This window comes from Thunnus maccoyii, chromosome 16 (genome assembly GCF_910596095.1).
Source record: "Thunnus maccoyii chromosome 16, fThuMac1.1, whole genome shotgun sequence".
In the NCBI taxonomy this organism is placed as follows: domain Eukaryota; kingdom Metazoa; phylum Chordata; class Actinopteri; order Scombriformes; family Scombridae; genus Thunnus; species Thunnus maccoyii.
The window spans coordinates 4,292,463-4,317,698 of record NC_056548.1 but is presented as its reverse complement, the minus strand read 5'-3'; the positions used below and the strand labels follow the sequence as shown (position 1 = coordinate 4,317,698).

The window sequence follows — 25,236 nt, the reverse complement described above, 5'->3', positions numbered from 1 at the left end:
AGGTAAGTACATATAAGAGATTGTTTTTTTTTTTCTAGTTACAACAATATGGAACATTTACAACTGCAGCCAGTGTTAAGATTAATATTCTATCTGTTGGAACCTCTCTTTTTGTTTCTTACATCACACCAGTAGCAGCAGGGAAACAAAAGTCTTCACAGGCTTGTAAATCTTTAAAGTCTCCGGCCACTGTGATTATTTTACAAGCTTTCCCAGCATTACAGAATGGATTAGAGACCTGTTAATGAATACTGGGAGAGTGTTAGATAGTTAACTATGAAAGGAATGTTTTTAACATGTTGCTTCTGTATTATAATTTGAATGCCTTCAGATCCTACAGATCCTACAAAAACTTGACTTTTTACCAGAGATAAATAGTAAAGCATGTCCCCTCACAACGTGGTGGCATGTACTTTGAAACCTTTGGTAACCACCCACAAAGCACTGTGTCATTGGCCTCTATAGGACCTCCAAATGATCGTTGGATGCCTTTCTACGTCAGCAGTGGAACATAGCAAACATAGCAGACACAAGCAAAGATTTACAGTACAGTAATAGAATTGGCTGGTGTTAATTTCCTAGTCTGAGTACACCAGAACAAAAGAATGACACACAAGAGCCGGAAAAGTATTTAACAGTGTCGGTCCTGTGTTTTTTACTTCCACAAATCTTAGCTCATGAATAGTCTGCTCAGGTTTTTGGTTTGGTTACCCTGAGGGAATGAAGGGCGGGTCGACTTGTTGTCAAAGGACTGCAGCGTTGAGTGTGGGAACTCCAGCAAAGCTATTTTGACCAGGTCACCTGAAAATAATGAGCCGCTGGTGGAAATGATTAGCATATTTTATGTTTTGTGTGACTGTCAGTTATGCCATCCATCAGAGTGTTTGTGCATCTGTTTGACTCCGTTTACTTCTGTCTATCAGGGATCAGAACAAATATAAGGAGGCAGCCAACCTACTGAATGATGCTCTGGCCATCAGGGAGAAAACTCTCGGCAGGGACCATCCAGCTGTGAGTTCATCTTTCTCTAAATTACACACAAAGTTATTCATCCCTCCAGTTGTACTTGACGATGCTAAAGACGATGCTAAGTCAGGGGCAGAAAAATATGTAGGAAGACTTACATTAATGCTAAAAAAAATAAATTTAAACCTAACACAAGATGTGCAGATCATTTTTTTAACAACTTAATCCATCTGTACAACTGCATTAACTTGCTAAGAGACAGATGAGAAGATTGATGGAAGCTAGCACCAGCACCTGGTTAGCTTAGCTTAGCATAAAGACTGGAAACTCAGCCTACAAACACACTCTGCCTACCTACACCTCTAAATATCAATAATTAACACCTTATATCTTGTTTGTTTAATTCGAACTAAGATGTAATGTAAATAAAATGTAAAAATGACAAGTAGTAGTTTGGTAGTTGCAGGGAGGCAGATTTTGAACAGTGCTAAGCTAGCTGTTTCCCCCCTGTTTTCAGTCTTTTAAGCTAAGCTAACAGGCTAGTGGCTGTAGCTTCATATTTACCAGACGTGAGAGTGATATGGATCTTCTCATCTACCTCTCAGCAAGAATGCAAATAAGCCTGTTTACCAAAATGTCGACCGACCGATGGATTCCTGGCTATATAATAAACACTTTAACCCGGGCCAGTAAATAGACAAAGAAAATAAGACTTCTTTACCTTGTTAGACTGAGCCATCCACCATCAATTTTATTCTCTATTTTCTCACACTGTCATTACCTTTTACTCTTTGCTGTGTGTGTCTATTTTGGGCTGCTGCAGTGTCCCGGTTCCCCCCTTTGGGGATCAATAAAACTAATTGAAAAATATTTTACCCAGCTCCCTTCAGGCACACACATAACAACACAGACAGACATAATAAAAGTGCAGCCAAAAGTACTGTTTGAATTACAGTCTTGTGGCATTTATCTTTATTAAAAATCCCATTAAGCGAGTTTCTGAGTTGTTGTTGTTTATCGGTACCTCTAGATGTGAGGTACTAGGGTTGAATAACTAATAGCCATCATCTCACATCATATTTAATCAACCACATAATAATTTGAATTTTCAGGTACTTCTTGGATGAAAAATTAAGGAGCATTTTGCCATTTTAAGATATAGTTTAAGATCTTGTCAGTCAAGAACTAAATGATGGCTGCAGATATAAAGTTTAAGTGTTTGCATGACAACCTAAAGACTCGAGTGTCTGTGTTCAGGCTTCCTACTTTATATTTTTTATATCACACCTCCCCCAAACTCAATTACACCTCCTCCAAACACCTCTAATGTATTTGTGGAAGACTGTGTCTGCAGTGCAGGACAATCAGAGCGAACACAGTGGATTTCATAAATAATTGATGCAGGCCCGTCCTCAGATCCATTAACCTCTGTTTGTCAGTGTGACTGTAAACATACAGCAGGTGGACTAACTGTGTTAACCCCAGCAGGCCTGTGTCTCCACTGTCTGGACCTCCATCACTCTCCACTTTGTGAAACTGAGGTTAGCCCAGCCCTCCCCTCCCCTCCCCCCTCCTCCCTCTCCTCCCCACTACCACCTCCACCCTCTCATCCTGCCACCGGGCCCTGATCCTTCTTTTCCACAAGGAAGTGATTAGTCAGTGATTTGTCATTCAGAAGAAATCATAGTTTTGACCACGATATAGCCAGTTATTTAACAATGATCCACTGTCTCCTGATTTTTCCATTTTTTTTCACCAGTTACTCATTTTAAATCTTTTGGTCTCTTTCTCCTTTTTCAGCTCTCAATTCCAGCTACTCGCCTTTCTTTTTCTTCTCTCTTTCTCTCTTATTGTGAATGTTCAGTATTGAGAACCAGTTTAAATTGGAACCTGTTCCAAATTTATGAGAGCAGCTATTCAGAAACTTTCTCTTCAGTTTGTTTATCAGTTCCTGAATCAGGTTTCCATCTACAACACTGGATTCGCATGTAGAAACACACATGTATTGTCTTTTACATGTCTGGCACGTTGCCACTTTGGAGGTTGGTGAAGGTGTCGGCTGTGACACGGTGACTCCTGGCTATGAAAACTGGCTCTTGAGAACGTGAAAAGTGGAATGTCGCCTCTCTGGTGGGGAAACAGTGGGAGCTAGTATGGAAGTTGCCTCCTGGCAAACTTCTGCCAGCTGCAGAGGCTACTTAAACATATCGTAGTAGGTTTTCACTTCTTTTTTTCTTGTTCTTTACTGGAAATGGCAACTTCTCAAACACATCTGTAAATTTTTTAACCTGAATCAGATCCAAAATATGAGAGTTGACAACGTGAACAACCAATGGGACAACGTTAGCAACAAAGGTTACGGAACGGACGGCCATTTATTGACATTGTCAGGACAGTAGAACAAACAATGCAAATGTTCAGAGCAGCTGAAACGTAGACATTTGTCGTGCAGGGAGCATGTTTACATACATACATACATTCATCAGGTTTTTGAAGCTTTGACCAACATTGACATCTAACATCATAACAGGATATAAATGACAGAAAATCACAAAAAGCCACCAGCTGAGCACCGCTGAGTTGGAACTTTCTCTGGAGAATGAAAAGGTTGCGTCTGCATATCAGAGGCAGCGAGGCTCTGAGGGTTGTTTGTGCCAGCGCATCGAAAAGCACAGCACTCCCTTAGAGGGGTCCTGAGGGCGTTGCCTGGGGACTTACTGGATGAGCTGCGGTTTGACAAAGAAAATCAGATGTGGGGGTGACTGGAACGTCTACTCTGAAACCGAGTGTTGTATAGTAGTCACATGACGACACCATGTTCAAACACCGAGTAGCTCCTGAGTTCACCTGATACACCTTAGTTCAAAGCTCTCACTTACTTTGTAGTGGTTGTAACTTTGAGAACGCAACAATATCATCATCATCATCTATATTCAACTGTTGGAGTCATTTCTTATAGATCGTGGAGCAATTTGATTCAAAAACTAGATCGAAATCAAGGAATAAAGTTCTGGAAAAGCGAGATTTCATTCCCCTCCTCTCTTTCTCTTTCTCTTACTCATATTTCCTTCTTTCACTGCTCTCCGCCTCTCATTTTCCTGAATGAGTTCCCCCTCCTCCAGTCACTCTGCCCTTCCTCCTTCCTTTCCTCCCACTCTATCCACATGGCCACCAGAGCCTGGTCTGAATCAGAGATCAGAGGGGGACCTCCAGGCGCCTCCGTAGTCTCCCTCCTCATGACCGCAGGGGTTGGAGTTTCATCACACAGCTGATTGGGATCAAATTACCACACACACACACTCCATAATCATTTCCTGTTTCCGCACGTCTTTTTTCCTTTTTGTCAATTACTCACTCACCAGATCAATGGCACTACGCTGCTGTGATGGAGTCTCGGCAGTTTCACACACACACACTGCGCACATGGGTGAAGACGAATGAGGCTCGAGAAGTATTTTGAAATGTGTGTTTGTGTCCCTGTCAGGTCGCCGCCACCCTCAACAACCTGGCCGTCCTGTACGGGAAAAGAGGGAAGTACAAGGAAGCAGAGCCGCTGTGCAAGAGAGCACTGGAGATCAGAGAAAAGGTGGGTCAAAGGTCATCAAACGCCATGAAAAAAAAAGACCCAGTAATACTAACAAGCAGCTGTTTATCCAATAAAACAACAGTTTTTTTTATTTCTTCACCAGACTAAAAACTTTCTCTTTCACACACAAACTCTGTGTCCTACTTCGGTACAGAGCAGTCAAACACTAAACACTGAACTAAAGATTGACAACCGCATCAAAACATGTTTCCCATATGTCAGTTTTAAAGGCAGGAGAATAAAGGACAAACACTTCCTCCCACTAAGAAAAAGATGAGGTGAAATGTTCATGATTAATATGTATTTTAAATTATTTGGAAGACCGAAACTCGTTTGAATGAGAAAGTGTGTCCCAACTTTTCCGACTTATAATGTTGGTTGTTCCTGCATCCTGGAGAAGCTGCTTCATTTAATCTCAGACTGACTCCACGATGTCGACATCAGGGCTCTGCGGGGGCCAAACCATCTGCCGCAGGACTCCTTATTCTTCTTATTGCCGGTTCTTTATGACTCTGGCTGGATGTTTGGGTTTGTTGTCACACTGCAGAATAAATTTGGGAGCGATCAGACGCCTCCCTGATGGTGTTGCATAACGGATAAGAATCTAAACATCTAAAGTGCTTAAAACCTTTAAACAGTACTGTTGGTCTCTGCAGTACACCCTCTGCAGCCTATAGCATCATATTTCAGCCTTAACTCAGTTTTTAAGTTAAACATCAAGTGTGGTCTTGTGTGGTGCATTCACATGGGATAAGCAAAGTCTTTATTTTACTTGAATTTACTGACATCATCCCCCTGGATATGCGTGACAACATGACAGGCCGCAAACTTTTACAGTCTTATCTCTAAATGACCTGAATACATAACTGTGATGGAAACAGAGCGACTGTTTCCTGCTCCGAGCTCTGATGCTCTCAGCTCCGGTGTTAAATGCAGAGAAGTCGACTAAACTCCTGTTTAAACACGGACACGTACCATCGTCTCTGCCGTCTCCTCCTCTAACATCCAGTGCGATCGACTCTCCGGGCCGACAACGCTGTCAGCAGCCGGCGGGAGAGGCGCTCTGTGGTGGATTTTATAACTGAACTAGATACCAGGATGCAAACTTTTTTTTAATTTTTTTCGACATCTTCACATCGCAAACAACAGCATAAAAATACGAGTCTCGCTCATGTAGGCTGTTATATCAGCTTAGTGTAGGTGTTCTTGCTGTAACTGCAGTAACTGGGTGGAGATGAGCCTCCTGCACCCAATGCTGTCAGGACTTTCTTTTATAATTTCCTCCGCAGCCTCCAGATGAATATTTAATATCTAGGAATCCACATCATAGACACTACCACTGACTATCCCTGTAACAAACTGGCCACAATTTTGCACATCCATACACAGTCCAGCCATATATTAGTAGTCTTGTTCACCTAAGTATCGTCTCCTTTCAGTCATTCCTGCTCATTCTCCCTCTATGTATTGTTAAAAGAAGATGCATCATGGGACGACCTTCTAACCAGGGAGCAACTGTTCAGCAGTCCTCAGAGTACAGACAACACTTTTTCTTTACTATTCTGTCTCCGTCCTCGGTTCTTCTCTTTGACCAAACTCTGGCTCGCTCTCCGTCTTCCTCCTCCGAGAATGAGACATCAGCTTTGGTTAAGCTGAGCCATTTCAATTTTTTTTATGCAACTCAAACTCAGATGATAATGCTCTTGCACAAACGGGGCGGTGCAAGGTGGCAGAGTTGCTGAATCAGAAGGATTTGTTTTTCCTGCAGTTTTGCCTTTTTTATAGAAGCTCAGAAAAGCTCAGCTTCTAACTGGGTTTGCTGGGAATCAGGGACACTGGAGATAAATTAGTATTGAAGCTTTTCATTGTACAGTTTATATGTTTTTAAATTAAAACCAAAAAAACGAGCAAATCAAAACATCATTACGTTGAATAAATAGTAAATAGTCTGTGCTTTGTTTCTTGATAGGAAAGTCCAGATCTGCCTTCTCTGATACCGAACTATGTGATTAAATTACGTATCTGCCGATATGAATACTGACCGGATGTTTTCTGTAATTAACGTCTGAACTCCAAATGTCTGCATTGAATAAGTGCAATTTCATCTCTTAGGAAATCAAATTAATGTTTACATACAGTACACTAAAATCTCAATTAAGCTATAACTCCAGTGATATTTGATATTTTACTTACTGTCAACAAATCTGATGGAAAAAAAAACAAAACAATGAATGAACTGATTCTGTTATCCAAAGCCTGATATATCTTATTCCTCTGTGCCATAGAGCTAAATTGTATTACGCAAACTATTAAAAACACATCAGTGAGCCGCACTGCTGCACTGGGTGACATGTTCCTTCATTACCAACACACACACACACACACACTGAACACACACTGAACACACACTGCAGTTTATTTTAAAAGAATCCCACATACACAGTCCTGCTGCCAGATATACTCACTAGAGCACCAAATGTGGATTAATCCGCTGCTCAAAATAGCCCCCAACAAACGCACTATTTATTCCTGTTTAATGTCCTCCACTCCCTCCCCTCTTACCATAGACCCATTTTTGTCTTTTTTAGGGGGGGGGGGGCAGGGGATCTTTAGAGGGAGATAGCAGGTCAACAGTAAATGTCAACGAGGAAGTGGACTACATCATCTGAAAGCTGGGAGCCTGAAGATTAATTTGAGATGCAGCTCAGCATCATAAATCTGTAATAAACACTGTGTTTCGGTTAGGCGCCTATTCAAATTTTGAAAGTCTAGAGTGTATAAGGGCTTAGAACATTATGATGGAAGTACATGATGGTTATTCCCAGGCTCAGTTATCTCTCACAAGTTGTTGCAGCAATTTTTGGGTTGAGACCATTTGTCACACAGATTTGGTGCAAAATTTAACCATTTTTGACCACTCAAGAATTGATAAAAATGGTCAATAATCCCTCTAAAACACCACGTTAAGACACCAAGACAAGACACCAAGACCTTTCTCAGAAACCCCTTTTTTGTCAATATACGTAGGAAGGCCATTATCCTCTGAATGCTCTAGGTCTCTAGTTTGTGGTTTTAAAGTTTCATGACTACTGTGGGGACGAACATCATCACACATGAATACACTTGGGCTCATTGAATCCACAAGAGTCTCAGCTTTTTCCAGTCATACCAAATGTATGCAATTCCAAGACTGTTTAGGGACATCAGTATGCAAAAATATTCAAATACACCATTTTTAGAATAGGCAAAAATAACACATTTATACTGCATGCACCAAACTGCAGGGTTTTTTCCCATCCAGAACTGCATGGGATTAACATAAAGTGAGCATGTCTGTAAAGGAGAGACTTGTGGGTAACCATAGAACACATTTTCATTCAGATATCTTGGGCTGAGAGGTCAAGGGACCCCTTTGGAAATGGCCAGGCCAAAATTTAGCCTAACTTTGGACTGCTATTTAGCCCCTTTCCCAACAAGCTAGCATGACATGGTCGGTATTGTATGATACCAGAATCATCACTGTAACATGAAAACTGAGCCCGCTACAGCCTCTGAAAGAAAGTAATGTTGGCCGAGGACGCCAGCGTCCTTGGGGAGTTTAAGAGATTAAGTAACGCTCGCTAAAAAGGAGAGTGCCCAGCTGTTTTAGGAAATTACTGATATCCTATATTTGTGACCTGTTTTAAAGATTTATGTCTTCAGTAGAAACTAATGGACTGAGCGCCACAGATACTCTCATTAAGTACTGAAAGACGGATTAATGCTCGTTTTTTTTCATTAGATTTGTAGACCATAGCAAAAGTACATAATATCTCCAGCCTGATTGTTAAAATGAAACTAAATTATGAAAACCCACAGATCCACTGCGATGTCTCTAACAAACTGTAAAGTTGTTACATCACAGTTAACAGCCAAACAGCAACATGAATTTTAAAAATCTGGCGGTAAAAGGCTTAATCAGCATCGTGTGAACTCATTTAGCAAATGTAACTCATGTAACGGACGCTCATTTATATGTAAAAGTTCCACACAGCAGGTTTAATAGAGTCTTGTACCTGAGAAGAAACTGTCTTACAACTACAACAACAGCCAAAGTTTTCTTTTCTGCTCAAGTATTCTTAGGTAAGACACTGAATCCCGGCTGGCTGCTCTCTGTCTCTTTACACTGACGTCTTAGTTGAAATGTTTAGATCTCTCTCAAAGGAATTAGCACTGAATCAGCCTGCGGGGAGTTTTGGCTTTCTCTCTCTGTATCCCCTTTTCTCTTTTTAGTCTTTTTACCTTCATCCTTTCTCAACCTCTTTTTTTTTTTTCTTCCTGGTGCTTCCTTTTCCCGAAGTCTCAGCCTGTTTCCTCTCTATTTGGCGCTTTCATTCACTCAGTCCCTCTCTGAGCTCCCTTTCTTTGCTGCTCGGTTAGACTCAGTCACTCAGATAAAACCTCGCTGCTGCGGTTTTCTAGGTCTAGCCACCAAGTCTCTAATGATCCTTCAGCATCTCTTTCACGCCTGCTACACTCGACTCTAATGGCTTTAAGCCTTCTCAGCACACAGGGAAAGCTTACTGCGCTCTCATATCCAGATTAATGTGAACACATCCACAGATTTTTTCATGGCTTTTCAGCTTTCTATTTGGCCGTGTCTAATGTGAAAGATCTAGTTTTCTATGATAAACACTGTTTAGTGCACAGATATGTTTGTCTACTGTCCTCGTCCTCTATTTAATCAAGCAGATCAATAGTCCATCAGTCTGGCACCGGTCAAAATCCTTTATGAGACACATACAGTATGTAGTTCAGGTCAGATTGGAGCACTAACACCTGTTACAGATTTAATTCCCGATATCGCAGCACAATTTTACACTTCTTAAGTGGCAAGGCAGGTTATGTCTACACTGCTATCGAGAGAAATTTCTGTTTATTTATATTAGACTCCTGCCTAAAGATAAGCAACATTATAAATTACAGCAAGCAGAGCAAGGGTCAAAGCAACCTGGCAAAAGATGAGACAAACATTCCTCAGTTCCTGGAAGAACCATGTTAGTTTATATCGATTCCCATTAGCCTGGAAAAACCAAAATTACAAAAGTAGGCAAAACTGTAAAACAGGGTTACACATTTGAACTCTGTGACACTGAGAAAAATTCAGAGTGCTGTAAATGAAATAGTGAATCATTGCTAATTAATTCCAGCTGCACAGCCACTTGCGCAATTTTACCACATTTTTTAGAAACCCTAGAAGCTACAGGAGCAGATTTACCAGCACCTGGCTACTGGCTGGTAGTAAAGTCTCTAAGAACTGTCCAACCAAATGGCACATGCCAGACACACCGTCATCTATCACTCGTTTTGTTTGATGTAGATTGATGAGTGTTGTTTTAACCCCCCCTTCTGTCCCAGGTGCTGGGGAAGGACCACCCAGATGTGGCCAAGCAGCTGAACAACCTGGCCCTGCTGTGCCAGAACCAGGGCAAGTACGAGGAGGTGGAGTACTACTACATGAGAGCGCTGGAGATCTACCAGACCAAACTGGGCCCCGACGACCCCAACGTGGCCAAGACAAAGAACAACCTGGTGAGAAGGATGGAGGCGGGGTGGGGTCGGTATTTCAAGAAAGGAGGAACTGTCAGTTTATTATTGATTAATATGCTGGTTAAAATGTCCATCATATATAGACCCAGTGATTTTATTACAAGTCATGCATTGATCAACACCTTTTATGGTTCAGTTGTTAGGCGTCAAAAAGAAATACATAATAAACTGTATATTATAAAAAGTACATTTGTGGTTTTGGTGGTAGATTCCCTGATGCAGGGTGTCTGCAGGTCTTGAAGCCTTGATTTAAGTTTCCTCAAAAAAAAGTCCTTAAGGTATTTAAAACCTCAAAACCTCACTGGAAAATCCCCAATTCTATTGTTCCAGACCTCTGACCTCAAATTAAGTAGTTATTTGTCAAGATTAATCTATCATTGTGTTTTTCTGCTGCTATGCACGCCCAGGTCATGATTAATGAGTAATTATTTATATTATTGGTAATGATTGTTATAAACTGCCAGAAGGTAATGACAAAATAAATTGACATCTATTTTATATTGGACCTAGTAAATAATTCTACCCTTATCATCATGTTTTTTAATGATATCTTTCAAACTCTTGCAGTGAAACAGGTATTAAATTGTATTCTATGTGGCATTAAAATGTCTTAAAACATTTTATATTTAACTTGGTGAAGCCTGTTGAAACCCTGCTGATAGTTGTGGGGCAATCTTGGACTTTGGCTGTCATTTTCATTTTCGTTTTGCTGACTATTAACTTTCTGTTTTGTGTGTTCTTCCAGGCATCCTGTTACTTGAAGCAGGGAAAGTTCAAGCAGGCTGAGACTCTTTACAAAGAAATCCTCACCCGCGCTCACGAGAGGGAGTTCGGCTCTGTCGATGGTAGGATGTGCACAAGTAAACACACACACGCACGCATATTGAGGTCATTGCAGCCAGTTTCCTCTTATCCAAACTGACTTGAAACAAAAACAACACGCACCAACAAATTCAGACTTCTTTCTCTTAAAGGTTAATATTATCACGCTGCTGTTATGATTTTGGTCGAAGACACAGCTGTAAACAAAAATGACCTTTCAGCTGAAAAACAAAAACTTCTTCAGAACCAGAGTGACTTCCTAAAAACCTCCTCCCTCCGCTCCCCTGCTGTTTATCTGAGTGACTGTTTGTCTGCACTGATTCACTTCTCTCTGTGTCTGATGACTCTGCGTTTCTCTGCAGATGAGAACAAACCAATATGGATGCACGCTGAGGAGAGAGAGGAACAAAGCAAGGCAAGTGTCTGCAACAGCGACGTTTAAATTTTACATCTAGTAGCATAAAGTAGGTCAAAATTCCAGATAACGTAATAGTTCCTAAATTAAGTAACACTGACAGCAGCATTTAACTTCTCTTAGAGTGTTATGAATATGAAGGATTGACTTTACAAAGAGTTGGATTAGCAGCTTAAGTCTCAGTAATAACCAGCCAGCGGTGATTAAGTACCCAACTTTCCCCAACTAGGAGTACGACATGTATTTGGTCACAGTTTAAAGGGTTTAGTTGTTCAGGAGAAGGAATCCTGACCCGACTATAATCCCAGCATCTAATATCCCTTCATGTTGTCTTTGATGGTATTAAAAAGACTCCAGTTTCTAAATGGGTTAATTTCCATCTTTTCACATTTTTCATGCATGTATCTATGCTTCTTGTCCAGACTTAAGGGGAAAGTGCATCATGTGACTGTTTGTTGATTCCTTGGAGAGTTTTTTTTTTTTTTTTTGCAAACTAATGAAACATGAGTTTTGTCTTGTAGGGGAAGCAGAAGGACGGTTCACCATTTGGAGAATATGGAGGCTGGTACAAAGCCTGCAAAGTCGACAGGTGAGTTTGGTTGTTTGGACTCGGTGTGTTCAGGCTCCCAACATTCAAAAACAACTCTATTCAAATATTTCATTACAGTAATGAAGGAAAATTGCGGAGGCCACTCAGAGCGGACTATTTCTAATCTGAGTTTCCAAATAATGTGTCTAAAACTATATTTTTTTAGCTAAATATCTAGTGGCTAATCTAGTGGCGATGTTAGTAGGTGGCTCCACCACTTTGATCTAGACTGAAATATCTCAACTGCTATTGGATGGATTACCATGAACATTCATCGTCCGCAGAGAAGAAACCCTACTGACTTCAGTGATCCTCTGACTTTTCCTGTAGCGTCACTACGAGGTTAACATTTGTGATTTTTAGTGACATACAGTATCTCAACAACTATTGGATGCATTGCCATGAAATTTGAGATAGATCTCCATGGTAACAAGAGGTTAATTGTAGAAACATCAGTGATCTCCTATTTTTTTTATCTAGCGTCATCATCAGGTCAAAGTTTTAATTTGTCCAATGCTTTGGTTTATGACCAAATACCTGCAAAACTAATTCTTCCAATCATCTTCAACTGTACTTTGTGCTAATTATTAAATTTTAGTAAGCTAACCGTTATACCTGTTAGACATCAGCATGTTAGCATCTTGATGTTTGCATTTAGGTCAACGCACCGCTGTACACCACCCGAAATACCGCTTCACAGAGCCGCTAGCAAGGCTGTAAACTCTTAGTATTGTTTAAAGTTTAGAATAATTTGTGTCTGACATGTTTAAGGCTCCATTTGTTTAAACCACTTTTATTCAGCTGGTCTGATCTTCACTCATAATAGATAAAAAGATTCAGTTATCAAGAATCTTTTACAAATCAACATAGAAAAAAAATGGGGTTAATAGGACCAGAAGAACACGATCTTATCATGTTTTTCTAAAGTTTCTCCTTTGAAGAACAAAACAAGCCCATTCAAATGAGTTTCTTCTCACTAGTTAAAATACTTTTCCTTCACTGAAATGATTCTCTGTGATGAGATGTTCCTTGTTTCTGCAGCCCCACAGTGACCACCACCCTGAAGAACCTGGGCGCCCTCTACAGGCGGCAGGGCAAGTTTGAGGCAGCTGAGACTCTGGAGGAAGCTGCCATGCGTTCCAGAAAGCAGGTGTGGTCTCTGGGTGATGATTCCTAGCTGGGGGTTTTAGATGTCAAGTGTTGGTGTTAAAGCAGCAGGGATAGAAAGAGATGACTGTCGCCGGTTACCAAACCTCCGATGAAATGGCTGATCTCAGCATTCACTGCAGATTAAAAGGCACAAATTTGCAGTCTGGAGTAAAATCAGGGATGAGATGCTATGCTCAAGATGCTGTGGAGCCTGGAGTGCAGCTTTAAAACCGCCTCTGATCGCGTGTTAGTTATGAGACTTAATGGGGTCTCCTGTGGACAGAAGAAGTGGGTGGAAATGTTGAAGCCCTGCAGCTTTTATCCTAAATTAGGAATCCTTCCAAGCTTTAATGTCAAGTATCTCAGTAACAGTAACACGCACATGATACTGCACTAAGAATTTAAACTGGAGTCCTGTGGTGCAACTTTATTTACAGCTGTAGTTACTAACGATGGTCTCATAATTAATCTAACTGAACACTTGTACTGATACCTGTATTAAATCTGTATTGAATCAGGTGATTTACTGCTACTGAGAAATATGAAACACAAAATATTAACAGGTTATACTGCCACGAATTGCAGTTGAGCTTTGTCATTTTTGCACATAATTCTCATATTATACATAGTAAGCAGAAATGCAAATTGAGATGTATGGTCATGGTGTAGAAATATAAGCAGCTTTTACAATATCTGCACTTAAGTATGAGGAAGAGGTCTGATGTCACAAGGAGGTTTTTGTATTTGAAACAACTGATGCCCTCCATGAAAATTAGATTTGCCTTTTAAATGACATCATCACTCATCACACCATCACTGTTGTTTTGTTGGTCTGTATTTTTTCCTTTCTTGCTTACATTATTTCGTCAGGTAGGGTCACAGTGCGTGCATCATAATATTCCTTTCCTTTCATGGGGCACCAACCATGAACTGGAGCGTCCCAGTTTTGCATCCATCTGGGGTCCTTTATTGCATGTCTGTCTCCCCTCGTTTACTGTTGGCTGTTAAATGCATGAAATTCTTCCCTAGAAAAGGTAGGAGGGTGGCACCGAAGAATCTACATCAGCAGAAGGAAGCAACAGAGTTTACAGGCCGTGGTTTTTTTTTCCGTAATGATTTCATTAAAATAAACTGTTGCCCGTTTTACCTACGTAACTTCCTGCTGTGTAACGTAAGACGTGATTGTCTGCCAGGGCCTGGGTTCAGTGCAGCAGGTGGTTGAAGTTTATAGCTTTAATATTAATTGGATTGGTTGAATTGGTTCTTACTACTGTCAGCTTTAAGTATGTGTCTGTGTATGTGACAAGCTGCAGGTGGCAGAGGTGCTCAGCTTCTGCTGTAATTGGATTAGTTGAATTGGCATTTATTGTTGTCTTGTGTACGTGTGTGTGTGTGTGTGTGTGTGTGTGTGTGTGTGTGTGTGTGTGTGTGTGTGTGTTTATCAGGGTCTGGACAATGTGCATAAGCAGCGTGTGGCTGAGGTCCTGAGCGAACCGGAGGCCCGTGAGAAGCAGCGAAGCCGCGAGAGTTTGACCTCTGACACGGTGAAGTACGAGAGCGGGCCAGACGGTGGCGAGGAAGTGAGTATGAGCGTGGAGTGGAACGGGGTAAGTACAGTACACAGCCCTCAACACGTTACCGAGAGTCTTAAAAACAGGGAGACAGACATGTTTATACCACACAAGTCTGTATCTCTCTGGACAGAAGCCACTTACAACAGTAATCTGGTTTTACAACATGAATCTTGTTGTAACAGATATAAGCATTGAAGAAACCAGCACTACAAGTACTGATATTAACTGGTTGCTCACGCCGAGCTGGTTGGAGCAGATTATTTGAACTCTGGTGCAGTAACTGCTTCATTTGCTGTAGCTTTTGAAATTTGGGCAGCACCAAATAACAGCAAGACACCTGGAAATGCAGTATCAGTATCAGGGTTTGTGTACAATTAGAAGAACTCATTGACTGACTGAAATCTGTATTAACTGACTTTTTTTTTTTTTTTTTGGCCACTTGGGGGCAGCAGAAACAAGTAGTGAGCACAACACTGACATATCATCACCTTTTAAGTTGATATATTGAACTTGTTAGCAAACAGTTGCTTATTTACACATCCAGCAGTTACGGAGCAACATTATCATTTATCTGGAGTCGTGTTTCTCTCCACCTGGTGAATTTAAGTCCAATATTCACTCTCTTTTAGCTCTGTTTCTGCTCTCTACCAACTCCTGAGGGGAACATCTGGCTCTTTTGCTGCTAAATGCTCCACTATGTTCACCAGCTAGTCTACAGCTAACTGTGTCTGTTTACAGTTTGGTGCGGAGCAGGTAGTGTACAGTCCGGTTTTTAGAGCTTTTTCTCTAAAAACAGCTGTTATATTCTATTAGAATTATATAATATCAGGGTTGATCATTGGCTTCTGTCCAGAAAGATACTGAGGTTGTTCCCTCAACCATCGTTAATTTACTCTAATCAGGAACTTCTCACACATGGGGACAGTTTGTGTAAATCCTGTCAGACCTGCTAAATGATTGTAAAAGGATCATTTCATTTTGTACTGTGCTGATAATGTTGATTGTCAGAGTCAACCTGCTCTCCTACAGTAGCTATCAGTAGTGTAGTGAAGTCTAGTCGCTGTTGCTTTTGCTGCACTGTTTGATTAATAAGAGCAAGTGAAAAGTGAAGCGCTCACTTGGCTGAATCTGAAACCAGTCATCTCACATCTCTGTGCTTCAGTCGTAGTGTTTCACATTTACGTAGCGCTTTTGTCGTAAAAAAACACTGTTTTTCCACTAACTCTCTCTCTGTAGAGCAATTCTAACTAACTCTTAAAAAAACTGCTTTCACAGCAATAAAGCCTGCTGGTTCCACATTTTTATAACACCCACCTAACTCCCTCTGCAGCAGAGCCACAACAGAGCCGCTACATTTCAGAGTATCTGCAGTATTTCCTCAGCCTCTAGTGACTGCAGTGGCAGAATATGTAGATGTAGGATCGCTGTAGGCGGCTCACCATCTTATATTCTAAAAGGCTGCTGCCGCCGGCCAAAGCTGGCCCGCTCACATAGCAACAGTAGTCATAGCTCCCTGAACAACCAATCAGCATCTCTCCCGTGAGTCCCCTGCCTGCTACACCTCGGCTGGTGGCTCTGGGAGGTTTTTGGTGTGAGACACAGCGACGTCAGTACACCTCGTCCTGTCAGCCAGTTATTAAGATACAGCTTCCCTCCGAGAATCCCACATCAGCAGCTGATCTCTGGACATATTTATAACCGGAAAGGAGGAAAGGAGTCTGTCTCCTGGAAAGAGCTGTAGCTGGAAATAAATTTTAATATTACGTTTTTTTTGTTTTGCCCTCCAAATCTCGTAACAGTAAATAAAAGTGATGGATGAAATGTCTCCATAAAGTCAATGAGAATACTAAAGTTACAGTTATATTACAGACTATTATTAACTTAACCCTTAAATACTTTTCAGGTCAAATTTGATCCATTTTTACATTTGAGAGCAGTGAAAATACAAAACACCTCCTTATGGCCTTTAAATCTATGACTTAAATGAAAATATTTCAACTTTTTTTTTTTTTTTTTTGTGCATCTGACACATTTTTGTACACAGAGGGTGTTTAAATTTGATCCATATTTATTCAAAAAATTCAAAAAGCACCATTCAAAAATCACTGAAATCATGATGTCTGTTATGTTCTCCTGTTTTAGTTAACATGACACCATAATATACTGTGATTGTGAATGTTTTTTCTCCATAAACAAATAATGTAAAACCTAAACAATGCACTATTTCTGCTCTCTGAAAGCTAAATTGAGGATTAATCACCCATTTATTAATGACTGATGAGGTATTTATGAGTAGAACGTTGATTTTTGTTTAAGAAGTTTTGCATAGAGATTAATTATGAGGAGATACTGTGAAGGGTCAGAATATCAACAGTATGAAAGGGTTAAACTACTTAACATTAACCTAAAATACAGTTTCAATAGATTCTAGGTATGTTTACCCTACAGGGTTTTTTTTCCCTCAGTTGTCCACCTCCATTTTTCTTTTCATCCTGTCAAAGAAACCATCACTTCCAGTTCAACGCTCTCCACAGGCAGGTGTGAAAACCGATTTCCTCTCTCCAGTATAAATACGTCCTCTGACAGACTCATCAGTGTGTTCATCTTGACTCAACAAGGGCTCTGTACTGTACTCCTTCTTCTTCTTTGTTGACGTTTGTGATCTCGTATGTACATATATATACTGTACTTGCTTCTCCTTTTCCATGTGTGTGTTATGGGCTGCCGTCTGAGAATGTAACGTGCAACTTTTCTGATCTTTTACTTTTGCTTGCCTTGTCAGCATGTGAGCAGCCAGACAGGAAGGAAAAAATCCGTATATTTGGATAGCCTGCGAGCTAAAAGGGAAACAAAAGTCAACACATAAAACCGAAAGAGCGCAATAAATACTGATTATCTTACAGTCAGCTTCAGTTAAATGCCTGTAAACCAGGCTCCAAAGTGCTGTGATCTCTAGTAAGAGTGTGAAGGAGCATCTGCTTGAAAGCCTAAATGTATAATGCAAATGATGGATTAAAGCCACTAATTTGCTGTTTACGTTACACCCATATTTTAGGCTTTGAGTTGATTCTCTTTTCTAGATATATCCAGAAGAATGCAATAGTAGAATGAGTTTCAGTCCCAAAATAACCCAAAATTTAAGTCTGTATGCTGCTGTCTGGCTACTCTCATGTGTCTCCTACCTGCATCCCCCTGTGTTGATTTTTCTGTGGTCTAACAAAGTTTAATAATCTTGTAAAACTCAAGTGTGTTAACAATGTTCAAGACACAGTATCTCTCCAACACACTGTCCAGAAGTGCCACCCGGTGGCAAAGTCTGTGAATTACATTAGTATAAACACTACATCAGTGGTTCCCAACCTTTTTTTGTCAGATGTAAACCTTTATCATACACCTCTAATAGATGTGTCAGCTTGATAGTTTTTCACAATGGATGTGGTGCATCTGTGGAAAATCAATACAAATCACAATGACCGTGGAGTCGTTGACGTTCAAAAGTTCAAAATCTCTCTCTCTCTCTCTCGCTCGGAGAGGCGGAAGTTGGACGTTTATCTGTGACGCTCGATAACCAGTTTTTGCGACCTCTAAATAGCAGCACATGATGTCACCGCTGACTCAGACCACTCAGATACTCTGTGCTGTCGCCTCCTGAACACAAACATTGATTTATAATTCAATCATATCTATTTTTTCCATTCAACCCCCCCAGTAAGTGCAGAAGAAGAACTGTACTAGTAACCCTGGTTGGATATATTTGGACTACGTGATTTCCATAGATTGTTAAGAATATTTCATGTTAACAACAAAACAGAAGAAAAGAAATATAGACGGGATCAACATCTGATCTGCTTTATTGTGTTTGAAACCTGTTTTCATCTGTATGTAAATAAGTAGCCGAATACTTTAATATTGTTAATTATCTTTTACTATTAAACAGATTATTGAGGCTGTTACATCCTAGCATGAAAATGAACATCTAGACTGAAATTAGATGTGAGAATAGCAGTTAGTTTCATGTCCAAGTGGCTCAACATTTAAACCAGCTTAATAACTACAGAACATTTACAGACATGTCGGCTGGTGGCTCGTGTTACTGTCCCTCTCTGACGTTGATGGTGATGTTCATTCAGTCAGCGGAGGCTTTTTATTTCCACTGTCACACGTGAAGCAGGAAGCAGGAGGTGTGAAAAGGCCAACGTGTGTCTGGACCGGACTGATAACAGCTCGTCCTCGATTCTGTAAAAGCACTCAGCTCCTCTTTGGTTTGTTTTGGTTTTCTGGGTTTTGGAGCTTTTAACAAGTCGTTGGGCAAGACCCAAGGCCATCTGGACCGGACTGTGGAAAATAGCTGAGGGCCTCACACACGTCAGTCTGGCTATTTTTTTTAACCAGAAATTAAAGTAGGTTAGAACAGACACAGAATAATTCTTCTGTTTTGGTCCACAAAAACAAGTTATGAGTGATTATCTTAGCATGCGAGACCACTGATGTACAGCTATAGACTAGCTTTGATCCACTCTGACGTGACCACTATAGATGAGATATAATTTATATGTATATCTACATATATAATTTATGTTTTAAGGAGTTTTTGTTTGTTTTTATTTCCTTTTTAAACGTTTTCAGTCTGTGGATTTGTTATGTTAGTTGATGCTTTTTACTTTTTGCCAAAGCCTCCATATTTTTCTAGACAAATCTGGGTTGAAGGTGGAAATAAACAAGCCCCCATTCCTTCAGTCGCATCTCACTTTTAAACTTTTTAGTTTTTTTAGAAATCCAGGAAATCCTATAGAACCTACATGTTTAATATACAGTCATAAAATGCCATTATAATAAAGGTTATAATATAAAATAGGGTTAGGGGTTAGGGTTAGGGTTAGTCCAGTTTTAGTAGATGGCTAGACGTCTTTTCATCTTTAAATCACCATAACAACACTGACTGCGCCGTGCCGTCACTTTAACTCACCTCCATTACATCCTCATGTTTATATCCAGAGCGACATGCCATCACGGGACCAACCGGTTTATCACTAAAGACTCTAATGACGAAAATGTCGCTTTTGTACAATTTTGTGTCATTTTTTTGTTAAATGATGCATTTTAGCCAAGAAATTATGAGTTGCAGGTTCTGTTTAATCAGTAGCAGGTTATCTGCCTGAGGCTAAACAACAATTTTTTATTGATTTATTTATTTTAATTTCACATCAGTGAGATTTAATAACTTCCACATTAATAGAAACAACCTTCATCTGTCACAGAGGGGCTGATTTCCAACCCTAATTAACCTAAACGTCCATATTTTTTGAACACAACACAAAAATCAGCCGGCGGCTAAACAACGCACAAGTTGTTTGAGAAATACTGTGTCTGATCTGTAAAACGTGTTGATAACGTCTGTCTCAGTTTATATCATTCACACTTTCTCTCTCTCTCTTTTTCTTCTCTCCCTCCATCGGACAATTCACATTTCTTTTCTCTCTCGCTCCTTAATTGCCTCTTTCAACTTGTCTGTCCACATCTTTTTCCTCTCTTTCACTTTTTGTATCTCTCTCTCTCTCTTCCTGCTCTCGTCTGACCGGCAGGCATAACTCCAGATGCCTTGTAATGGTTCTAAAAAAACTTGTCTTCTGCATGACGGACGCCTCGCCTCACCTCACCTCGCCTCAACCCCTTCAGCTTTGCAGTTCTCTTCAGCTCTGACTCTCTCCCCCCTCCTCCTCCTCCTCCTCCTTCTCTTTCTCCTCCACCGCCTCTGGGTTCTGCTGGGATTCTTCATGCCGGGTCGAACCAGAACGATAATGTTGCTTTTACACCCTCTTCTCTGTGTTTGGGAACAAAGAGCGTGTGGAAAAAGTAGTTTGGGAGGAAAACAAAGAGACAGCCTGTGTGTCTAAATCCAAACTTCAGTTTCCTATTTGTCTCGAAGCACTCTGCTCGACTGTGTTTATCTGCTGTGGGAGGGAGAGGACCGGGGTGATGTTTATCATTTAAACTTGTTATTTCTGCTGTCCTTTAACGCTAGCCTCTGCTTCTCTACTTCTCTCCCTTTCTGTCACTTGCCAGTGTCTTTAAACTGTACTTTCATATCGGCTGTAGAATCATTTAATAGGTTGTCGGAGGAATTGTGTGGAGACGGGACTGTACGATCAATTTTCTGCTTCCTTCCTTCAGCTGTCTATTTAAAGCAGAACTCTTTCCACGTTGACCTGGTCTCTGAACTCTCAATCATAACAATTCTGACTATAATAATCCCAGATGCTTCATTTTAAAGTTGTTTTCTCTGAGCTGAACTCTAAAAAAAAATTGTCAAATGGCCAAAACACACATTAATAAATCTCCAAAGCACCAAAACATTTGAACAGTTTGCTTTGCAAGAAACACACAAGTTGAAATATGTGAAGAAACTACAAAGTCCGAATTTCCAGCAGTTTTTTTTAAAGCTATCCTGGTTAGTTCAGGTGCTTGTGAAATGTGCAAAATTACAGAAGTATCATATAGAGCTGAAACGATTAGTTGATGAAGAGAAAATGAATGCCAATGCCAAACATTTTCTGCTTCCATCTTCTTCTGAAGATTTGATGCTTTTCTATGTCATATATGATAGTAAATCTTTGGGTATTGGAGTGCAGATCAGATAAAAGAAGCAATTTGAAGATGTCATCTCAGGCTCTTATAATAATAATAATAATTATTATTATTATTATAAAGCCCTTTGTCATTGTAGTCTGGCACTTTACAGACAAAACAATAAATAATAAGCAGATTAGTCGATAATGAAAATAATCTTCAGTTGTAGCCCAAGTATCAATTCACAGTATAGTATCATAACAATAGACTACTCATATGTTTCGGGATGTTCTTGTTGGGTAAATTTAAAGAGCAGATCAGACGAACAACATGTGTAGAGCATTTTATAAGATTTTGGTTAAAATTGAAAAACTGGTATAAAATTTAAAAAAAAAAAAAAAAAAACAGCACAGAAAGTGTCTAAATAGGAAAACTCTTAACTGTAAAGCATGTTTAAATGGAGGTTGGAGGTTAAATGAAGTAAAAATGGAAAGTATCCGCACTCCAAAAACTTTAGTGGACTAAAAAAAAAAAACATTTCATCAGGTAAACAGCAAACACAACAAAGAACAAGATATATACTGTATGTGGACACCATGTTGATTACAGCTTATAGTCATGTGATCAAACAATAAATACACTTCCAACACGACCCTCTAGATACAGCTATGAATGAGTTAAAGTTTTGAACTCTGCCTCTTCGTTCTTCCTCTCTCTCTCTCCTCTTCCTCTATGGTTCATGCAGTTTCATTCCAGCATTCACATCTAAAATCATTAGTGGTGGTGACTAAAACATCTTCAGCTCATAGTGATTGAACACGCTGTAAATAACATCGACGTAACACCCGTCAGCATGATCGTGACGCTCACACGGAGCACGGCTGATCTGTGGCTTCTGCTCCCGATAGTTTTAGTCGTTTAGCGTGTCACTTCTGTGCTCTGTGTGTCATCTGTCAGCATCGATATCGGACTAAACTATGTTGTGATGTCACCGAGAGGACGCATTAAAAAGGTGACAGGCTCCATGCACGATGGATTCAAAATTTTCAACCATCTTAACAGGAATAATTCTGGAGGAGAGTCAGTTCGATTAGAAAGTTTCCAGTCGAATCTCAAGTTACACTTTCGGGCCGATATGAAGCCTCAGCATCGTGCATCCAGCCTGTCGACCTTCTGTATATCTGTGTATATAGATGTCAGGGTGGGGGGGGGGAGGAGGTGGGAGGAGGTCAGAGGGTTAAACAAGAGATGTCGCATCTGTTGGAAATCTGGGAATTGAAAATAGTCTTCTCGTCTCTGTTCTCGGCTCCTACTACTAATCTTCTGCGTGTCCTGTCCTGTTTGTGCATCTTACAGTTTGTCTTTCTTAACTTCTAATAAAACCTAAACTCTTTGCTCACCTGAACCTGTGCCTGTCGCCTCTTTGTGTGTGTTCCCTCTTTTTTTTTTTCTGTGTGCGCTTTCATAACTGAGTGAGCTCTAAACTTTAATACCTCTCAGCAGCAGCACTGTAGGTTCCAATGGATTGACTGGAATCAAAGCAGTCAGGAAATCTGTCAGTTATTGAAGGGAGTTTTGGTTTGATTTACAATAAATGTGTTCATATGAAAATCATGTCCCTGAATGAATAAACACCATTTATCATTTGAATGGTGGTAATGACTGTTTAGAGGCTTGCAGAGTGGATTGATGTCATTATCTTCAAAGCCAACATTAACTTAAGAGATGAAACAATTAGTTAATTATGTGTCAATCATCAGAAAACCAATAGCCAACTCTTCTGATAATAAAGTGAGTCAATTTTCACATAAAAATGTCAAAAAAAGTCGCCAAATCAAAGCCTAGAAACCATCTAATCATCATAAAAGTAGCCCAGTTTTCATTTAAATTGCAGAAAAATAGGTTTTCCCAGTAGAAATTGTGACCTGGGTGTTGACGTGAACTATGTTTTCAAGTTGGAAACTCATAATTACAGAAACACTGATAGGACATGAATGCAGCATGAGCCTACTGAACTCAGTGTGTGAGAGGAAGGGCTGATTAATTGGAATATAGATGAATTTTCCAACTTTGGAAAATACCCAAAAATTAGCCCAAATTATGAAAAAAACACTCAAAATAATTTTTACCTGCCAAATTAAGTAGAAATTAGTTTTGCAGAAAATTGTCCCAATTTGTTCAAACTGGATTTGCAGCTTCTTGTCTCAGTGAAAAGTGAATTTAATATTTGGGGGTTTTGGATTTGAAGATGTCACCTTACCCAATGTGATCAGCATTTTTCAGTGTTTTCTGATGTTTTATAGACAAAATGATTAATGAAGAAAATTATAGACATATTAATCAATCATAAAAAATCTTTAGTTGCAGCCCTGACAAGCTTTATTGATGAGGAAATTGGATAATTAAAAGATATCATGTTCCAAAAGTCAAGTAGAGAGACTTAAAGAGACTCTCCTTTTTAACAGAACCAAAAGACACGTAATCAACTGCCAGCCTAGTGTTTGATATCATCAGTCAATATTAGCTTATCTTAGATAGATCAGTATAATTATCTGTGTAAATATCCGAGTTGCAGTGGCAGTAAACAGTGTTGTCTATCAGAGAGAAATATAAACTTGGTCACAATTCTTGAATAGGCAAAAAAAAAAGTGTAAGTTGAAGAATAAAATTGGTTTAACAATGGGTCACTCAAATATCAATAAGAGTATGGGGCTTAAAATCCCATAAAAGTCAGGTTATAGTCCAAATTCTCATAAAAATACAGATGATTGTGACCCAGGCAGTCATGATGGGAGTTCAGCAGACTAGTTGGATTAACTAGAGAGCTCCAGGCTGATATATTTAATTTGAACTCAAAAGATCAGTCGGGTCAGCTGTCTGCTGTAATATGACCACAGTTTTTTCTGTCAGTACAAAGTAACCCTGAACTTTCATTCTTTGACTCTTTCACTGACTTCAGTCTGACTTTACTCAGCCATAAAAACTAGCTTAAATCAACAAATCTTATATTATCTCTGAGGTTATGTTTAAATAACTAAAACCACATAATGTATTTTGATAGATAGATAATGAAGAATCTGCTGCATCTATCTGCTGCACAGAGACTCATAACCCAGTTCTGACTGTCAGAGACGATGTCGTCATCACCTCCATTTTGTTCGGCATCCAGACAGACAGAGAGGTGTTACAGCTCAAACTGTAACCACATTTGACATAAATTATATATAAAAAAAACCAAAACTACAGAAATGTTTTTGCAGCTGAGTCTGTGAGTCTTTCATGTTGTGAACATTTCTCTCTCAGGGTTTGTATGTTTTCTCTGATCACACGAGGCTGAGCCGCCTGTTTCCACTACAGATTATGTTAAATTCATCAGGGACAAACTTTGTTTGAGAGCTAGTTAAGATAGAAGTTATAATTAAATACAGCACAATAGAGACAGAATTTAAAGCATCATATGGTACAGTTAACAGATTTCTGAGTGAGTTTACTGGTTTATAAATGAGCGTCCGTCTGCATCGCAGCACAGGAGACATGAGACTTTGACAGATTGTTTATTTTTGTTTACATTGCACTTTTGAGTTTGTGTGTCTGTGTATTAGTGTTTGACCAGTGTGGGTGATGAATTACATTACTGCATTACTGTATTTTGACCTTAAAGGACAAGGCTAGTAATATTATATATTTGTATATATCATCAACACGTCCCATAAAAAGACCAACACCAATCGATCGATCTATCGATCTACTAACAACTATTATGTTTGTATCTAAAGTCTGATACTGAGCCACAGCTACACTGGGTGACATTTTCCTTCATCACCATGAATACACACACTGTAGTTTATTTTGACTCAGTCACACACACACACACCGTCCTGCTGCCAGAAATACTCACTAGAGCACCAAATGTGGATTCATCTACTGCTGAAAATAGTCCCAGACAGATGTACAATTTCCTCCTGTTTGTTTGTTAAAA

General features: G+C 39.8%; 1 protein-coding gene across 3 annotated transcripts in view; it reads left to right on the top strand.

The window, feature by feature from the left end:
• The window catches only part of klc1a (kinesin light chain 1a), a 53,139-nt gene that overhangs the window by 19,221 nt on the left and 8,682 nt on the right, over positions 1 to 25,236 (top strand). For all 3 annotated transcript variants that reach the window (XM_042389235.1, XM_042389233.1, XM_042389234.1), the window contains 8 exons: positions 924 to 1,011; positions 4,451 to 4,552; positions 9,950 to 10,123; positions 10,887 to 10,986; positions 11,326 to 11,378; positions 11,900 to 11,967; positions 13,009 to 13,117; positions 14,562 to 14,723. In XM_042389235.1, the coding sequence (XP_042245169.1) occupies positions 924 to 1,011; positions 4,451 to 4,552; positions 9,950 to 10,123; positions 10,887 to 10,986; positions 11,326 to 11,378; positions 11,900 to 11,967; positions 13,009 to 13,117; positions 14,562 to 14,723 (856 nt within the window). The remainder of the gene's footprint in view (positions 1 to 923; positions 1,012 to 4,450; positions 4,553 to 9,949; positions 10,124 to 10,886; positions 10,987 to 11,325; positions 11,379 to 11,899; positions 11,968 to 13,008; positions 13,118 to 14,561; positions 14,724 to 25,236) is intronic.